Source organism: Barbus barbus (genome assembly GCF_936440315.1).
Source record: "Barbus barbus genome assembly, chromosome: 15".
Taxonomy (NCBI): Eukaryota; Metazoa; Chordata; class Actinopteri; order Cypriniformes; family Cyprinidae; genus Barbus; species Barbus barbus.
In genome coordinates, this window is record NC_136743.1 from 13603714 (window position 1) to 13610585 (window position 6872).

At 36.2% G+C, this 6872-nt stretch overlaps 1 protein-coding gene across 4 annotated transcripts; it reads right to left on the reverse strand.

Annotated features, from left to right (window-relative positions):
* Positions 1–441: 441 nt before the first annotated feature.
* Positions 442–5452, reverse strand: LOC306881127 (ubiquitin thioesterase otulin-like). 4 transcript variants are annotated; one of them, XM_079435045.1, is made up of 9 exons: positions 5367–5452; positions 5064–5119; positions 4609–4815; positions 3620–3690; positions 3410–3516; positions 3192–3332; positions 2926–3042; positions 2376–2645; positions 442–2194 (listed from the first exon to the last, which is right to left on the reverse strand). In XM_079435045.1, the coding sequence occupies exons 3-9, from the start codon at positions 4707–4709 to the stop codon at positions 1940–1942; spliced, it is 1062 nt and encodes a 353-aa protein (XP_079291171.1). In that variant the 5' UTR covers positions 4710–4815; positions 5064–5119; positions 5367–5452; the 3' UTR covers positions 442–1939. The 4 variants fall into 4 exon arrangements, with proteins under 4 accessions (XP_079291171.1, XP_079291170.1, XP_079291168.1 ...); XM_079435044.1 differs by having other exon boundaries at positions 449–2194; positions 3410–3513; positions 4952–5119; XM_079435042.1 differs by having other exon boundaries at positions 449–2194; positions 4952–5119.
* Between the last annotated feature and the right edge of the window lie 1420 nt (positions 5453–6872).

Below are 6872 nucleotides of genomic sequence, written 5' to 3' on the forward strand. Positions count from 1 at the left end.
CAAACTGTATGACTTCCTTCTTTTCTGAAGCGTGACAGAGGATGTCACTTTGACTAACTCCTATCTCCTTTTGTATGGCATGTGTATTGAATAGATATAACGAATAGCCTAGCTCTCAACCAGGGATGACTTTAAATAATTAATAATAATTCCTTACATTTATATAGCACTTCTCTGGGCGCTTTACATAGAAGGGGGGGGGGGGGGGGGGGGGGGGGGGTCTCCTCCTCATCCACAACCAGTGTGCAGCATAGTGCACCAGAACTCCCACCACACACCAACTTACTGGTGGAGAGGAGACAGTGATGAAGACAATCAGAATATTCAAATTGCCCTTCAAAATTATTGGCAAAAAAGTGTCCCAATTAACCTGAATTCACTATTAATATATTAAAATAACTTTAATCTATGCTAAAAAGAACACATAAACTGATATATTTTCCCCTTTTAATAACTATTGTTTTTTATTGAAGAACATACAGTTCTTAAAACATCTGGGACCACATAATAAATTATGGTTAATTAAACATTAACACTCAGAAAAACAGCTCTTTCATTTTCATAGTTCTATCATTTTCAGCTTTGTCAAAATTATAGCAGAAATGCTGAAAATATCTTATAGTCTATGTTAGTATTGTGTTGGGGAACAGATGGAGCTTCGAGTCAAATACACCATGAAGTCACATAATTAAATAAAAATTGTAAGTAAAAATCATGAAAAGCAGAACAAATATACTGGACTATCTACATTATAGATTATTTATCATTTTTTTAAAATTTCATTTAAATTGTTACTGAGACCCACTTTATCCATCTTAGAAATATTGCTTGATTCTGATTTTTATTTCATTGGATGATGCAAAAATATTGATTCATGCCTTTATTTTCTCTTGCCTTAATTTTTGCAGTTTTAAACTGGATTGCCTAATAATTGCATTGATAAACTACATTTGGTACAAACTGTTGCAACTGTAGATACCATATATTTGCACTGGTTACCCATTAATTACAGGACTGCTTTTAAAGCCATTCATTTTTCTAAGCACAGAATGACTTGGCCAGTCAGAAAGATATGAAGGTACAAGGAAAATATGCTCTAAAATATTTTTTAGATCTTCTAATGCTGATCTTTCTTTCTTTCCTTCGTCTCAATGTAATGTAAACCATACAAGATTAATTGAAGCTGGTTTGGCTATTATGCCCCCAAAAACTAAATCTTTTACCAATTGAAAGGTTCATGCATTCATAAACTTCTGAGACATCTCTTCTGGCATTTCTCAATTTAATTAAAAAGTTTCAGTGAACAATTAATCTGAGATGGAGGCGGACTGTTGTAGTGCTGCATGCTTCGTCAGATGCTTTATGAATTATTGAGCTGTGCCTGTTTCTCATTTCCTGCCCACGCTGTGTAAATTGCTCTGCAAAGTAATAAATTGTCAGACTAATAAAATGATGACAACGGAAAGTCAATACAAGAAGATTCTGAAACCAGTGGAAGGACACCAAGATCTTAACCTGAATGGCACACTAAACCGGCTAAATGTAATAAGATGTAATAAAAATCTAGAAAAGCAGAAGAGCAAGTCCAGTTTTACAGTTTAATTTGATTGTAATATGCAAAGAAACAATTAACCTTGTAAACTAATAATTCAACTAATCAAGAAAATATTAAAAACTTTTCCTCCCATCTTAGCTGGAGTTCCAGCTATGTCTCAAAACTATTGCACAGAATTTATTTAGAAATGCATACAATTTTATCTTTCTATTTAAAATTACATAGGTAGCAGAATAAGGATAAGCAAATCTTTAAATTTATAAGAAATAAAACATGAAAACAAAAAACCCATCCCAAAACATAAACTCAAGAACAGCTGTGTGGAAAACATGAAGGACTGTAACTCCTGAGTTCTGTAGATTGTGTGTGATTGCCATTTACTCTTTAAAGACATGTTGTTATGCTTGATTGTCCATCTGATGGTGGATTCCACTTCGGCCTACCATATGCATCAAATTTGGACTTTTTGGGGACGAGTACATTGTAGTGTCGGTCATCTTCTGTAAGCAAGAATAGAGGAGGCCAGTCCTTCTTGTGGTCATTAGGGTAGTACGTAATAAACTCTTCAGTGTCACACTTGTACAGCCGAACAACCCGCATCGTCTGCTGAAGGGAATAACCCAGGAGGCACATCTCCACCTGAACAACATTATATCATCAGGAGAGGTTCCTTCATAAAATACGATTACTTCAACCAATGAAACATTGCAATCAAACGAATCAACAGTAGATATTATAAGCTAAAAGTTATTTATACGTGATTGGCCCATAATTAAACAAAGCTAAAGATTTTTTGTAAACAATTTTTAACTGCACTTACCTGTTCCAGCCCACCACTGAAGCCTACATGTCTGAGGTGGTTGGTGAGGAACGTCTTAGGGCATTTGGATGAGTCACGAGCAAAGAGAAGCCAGCAGAACTCTGGTACATCAGAGCCCTTCTCCATATCTGAGTGCAACTGAACAGCAGTCCTCAGCATCAAGAACTTCAGGGCTTCCAGAAGCTCATAATCCTCATCGTGACCTCTAAACACCTGCTGGCATATACGCTCCCTCTCCTCAAGACTTTTGCACTGGACACTCTCTTGCCACTATAGATAAGACAATAAAATATTGCCAGCAAATACAGTTAAGTTTGGAGTCAATACAATTTTTTTAAAGAAATTAATCATAGGAATAAAAATATTTTTAAGTATATTTTAGATTTTAATAAAATTTCACAATATTGTATTTTTGATCAAATAAATTCAGCATTGGTGAGCATTAGAGACCCCTTTCAAAAACATTTAACCCCCCCCCCAAACTTTTGAACGGTGGTGCATATAGATATTCATACATAAGCAATTAAGAAAAAACTAAAACAAAAGTTACCCTTTTCTTCAGTAGCTCCAGACATTGTTCAAGATGCTGCACTTTGCTCTTGCTAGTTTCAAATGGAAACTGCCACTCCTTAATGAAATCCTGATCAGATTGAATTTCTTTTGGCCACTACAATGAGAAATTCATTACCAAATTAATTTAACGCATAATAACATTCTATATTGACATGCAAAATATAATGATCAAGTCATGCTGCTTTGTACAAGTACAGAATCATTGAGGATGCCTAACGTCTAAGCACAATAAGGCTAAATTACCTTGGTAATGTCAGAGTCATGTAACCAGGCAGGAAGCCGTTTTGACTGGCTGAGCAGCTGGAAGAGTGTTGCCCTCAATGCACAATAGTTATCACCTCTTACTCTACGCAAATTGAACTCACTGGCTATTGCTTCATATCCCTAAAAAAGAAGCATGTGTGAGCAATGCCCTTTAAAAAAGAAACACTTACAGTAACGTGTGAAAGAAGCAGGCTCACCTTTCGGATAAGCAGACATTTTGTGGTGTTGCCTTTCCATTCTCTCTCACTGTAGGTCTGAAGATCCTCGGCAGCTGAAACGCTGCTCTGGGCCTCACATATAGCTGCTGATGGGAAGAAAGACACCACTAGCTCAGGCAAAAACAACCTCACAGACATCTCTACAACATTTCATTGCACAATGAACATTATTCAAAAATTGGGCACTACCTGACTTTGACTGCTGCTTGTCCTGCAGCTCTTTTTGTATTTCCTCTTCTCCTCTGTACAGGTCCACATCACTATGAAACAACAAAGACTTATTGAAAAATGGTGCATAGTATGTTGTGTCACTTCCTTAATCTAGTAAACAGTGCATAATATCTATCACGTAACCATATATTTAGAAATGGCCCATCACATAACGCTGCCTGTGATTGAGAGATGCACATGAGAAGTGTTTTTTTTTTAATGCTAAACACTGCTGTTGCTTGTGAAGTGACATTTTTGCAAGTTAAATTAATTTGTTTCAAAGCATACTTCACTTGGTCGAAATACGTATATCATCATAGGGACCTATGATTTCTGTGATGCAGAAAATGCAGACAGAATCGTGGAATCCAGTCATACAAATTAAATTTAACACAGAATGTCATGGAATTAGGCACATTTTGGACGAATAAATCAAACGTAGGGCTATACAATGAATCAAAATGTGATATGAACTAGTGTCTGCTAGTGTGTGGACTAGTGGGAAGCACAAAAAGACTGCTATTTAGATATGAAGTCTGCATGGTGCCGTTTCATTTACTACACAAACTCAAGGCTGTGTGACGCTTGATTTCGGATTACATAATTGTGAACTGTCAGTGAATAAAACTAGCAAATTAAAACTGACAAAAATTTACTAAAGAGAAGCTATTAATTATTAAAATTTCCATCTTCCCAAAATGGTTGGTGCAGAGTGAAGCATGTCACTGAAAGTGATCGTGAAATTCAAAAGGAAATTATGTACCTAGTTTAGCCTCAGTTTCACATAGTAACAGATATCCAGAATTTTAATTACAAGTATTAATTTTATATACTGTTATTTCTCTTTGCCTTGAAGAACACTTAAGTAAAATTTGGCACAACCTACACTACTTTCTCCAAAAGCACCTACTGTATGAAAAATTACAATACTGCATGCACAGAAAGAGCTGAATTGTCAGGAAGAATACCCCTTTTCATCTTCAGCAGACGGCGTCTTCATCAGACACTGCTGGGATGAAGGACTGTCACTATGAGTAGATCTGGCCTCCTTCTGAGCAGGTTTTTGCATAGTGTTGGAAGACTTGGCGCTTCTCTCAGGTCCAGGAGAACAAGCATCTTTTCCAGCTGCCCAGCCCTTCACATCTGCTTTCTGACCTTGAGTGCCCGGTGTCGAGCTAAAAAGGAGAATCAGTTATAATCAACATGAAATAACATATGCTTTGATACAAGCTGTTAAAATTGACTATATTTATCAACTTATTAAACTTATCAACTTATATTTTGCATTAGGAAATCAGTGCTATGGCATACCCATGACTCGTTTTGACTTTTTTACTCTGTCGGTCAGAATCACAAGCAGACTTTGCGGTTTTATTCATGGTTTTGACTTGGTGAGTTTGGTGATTTTGCACATCCTTCGTACCTGAATCATAACAACACAAGTGCTGAGACGTCCAACCTGCATCTCTGCATGGCGGGCTGATGCAGAGGGGAAACACAAATTAAACTAAATATAAAACGTGCAGCTTGAAGGTGACTGTATTGCTCTTGCACTTCTGCACATCACAATGGAAACAAGTTATGCGACAAGCAAAAGAAAACAAACAGAAACACTTCCGCGTCAGTCAAGACTCCACAATCTCATCAGTGACATAATCGCATCAGTAACAATCACTGTAATGTTTTACTAACCAAAAACAGCGGAAGGCGCTTTTATATTACTAACCTGCTTTTACTGTCTAGCCGAACAGGGACAACAAAATATGAAGATTACAAGACGAAAAGCCTACGAATACAATACTTCCTGTGAATAGAGGATTGTGGGAATTGTAGTTTTCCGGCGCGCTGCTAGTTACTGTTGCCATGTCCTCTTATTTAATCGATGATTATCTCGTTTGTTAAAGCAAATATTCCTTCATTTCAAGTTTTTGGGCCTTCTTGCGGCTACACACAATCACCTATTTAGGCTTGTTAGCATTTAGTCCCCATAGCATAATAATAGAATAACATACATTTATTTTCTTCACTTCAAAGCTTATGATATTAATCTAATTTATTATAAATAATGTATATTATGATTATTATTAATTGCTATAAATATTCGTTATAATTCAATAATAGCCTATTTATTTATCCTTTGTAGCCTACTGTATGTATGCGAGTTTATGCAACAATAAATAAGCCAAAATAAATCAGAAAGCTCTCAAAACTCAATCCAGAAACACTAAAAGGCATGGTCTAGTTGTTTTTTGTGCTTGTTTTGTATCCGTTTTTCCAGCGAGATCTGGCAACAATGGAACAGGGGCCTGTACCATGAAGCCGGATTAGGTGGCTAGCCAGCTATGTTTCAGCTTAGTTTCCGCCAACCCTGGGTTTTAGGTACTATGAAAGTAGCTCGGCTTTAATCGGTGTTCGTTGCCATGGTATCTTACGCTGCACGGCTAACCTGCTCCGGGGCAGGTTATGTTCTGGTTTAGAGATCTCAATCTGAAATTTGACCAATCAGCTTCAAGCAAAGTGACACATCTCTGACGCAATAAAGCCACTCCTCCAGTTTCTCTTACTCCAAATTAAAGGACACTACATAAAACATTTTTAAAGATAAAATCATGTGATTTTTAGACATGATTATTTTTTATTATTTATATAATTAGTATACCCTTAATCCATTACACAAGACAGCTTAATTTAATAGTAATTATTAAGCTTTTATTTTAAATTAATATAAACATAGATAATATGCAATATAAATACGTTTTAGAATCAATAGCTGTAAACATGACTACATATGAGTTTCAATTTTTAAGTGTTGTTATATCTATAAATATTATAAACTTTACAAATTTTACTTGCACTTATATGGTAAGATAAGTTTTCCTCTTTAATGGATCGATTGTTTCATTTTGCTGTGTAAATGTGTTTAAATTCTTCATATTGTTCAATCTTTTAATCTTTGGTAGTGAATTCGCACTGACTCTCTCACGAGAAGTGAATCCCAGTTTCAAGGCATGTGATTGGCTGCTCATTATGATGTCACACTTTCATGTGCACGAGCTCCATTAACTCAGGATCAAGCCTGAGTTGACAGAGAAAGTTGATGATCAGCTTCATGGTACCAACAAAGCCGGATTGAACTGGTTTGGTTTTGTCAACTCAAAACTAATCCTGTAACCCTGAGTTTGTTTAGCCACCATCATGGTACAGGCCCCAGGTCTAGTTGTAGGCCTACATT

Excerpts from the sequence above, each read along its gene's own strand:
- LOC306881127 (XM_079435042.1), bottom strand. The coding sequence starts at position 5,019 with ATGAATAAAACCGCAAAGTCTGCTTGTGATTCTGACCGACAGAGTAAA. Across the intron at positions 3,691-4,608 it reads TCTGCTGAAGATGAAAAGGG|TGATGTGGACCTGTACAGAG; the intron begins GTATTCTTCCTG and ends GTTGTTTCATAG. Across the intron at positions 3,517-3,619 it reads CAAGCAGCAGTCAAAGTCAG|CAGCTATATGTGAGGCCCAG; the intron begins GTAGTGCCCAAT and ends TCTTCCCATCAG.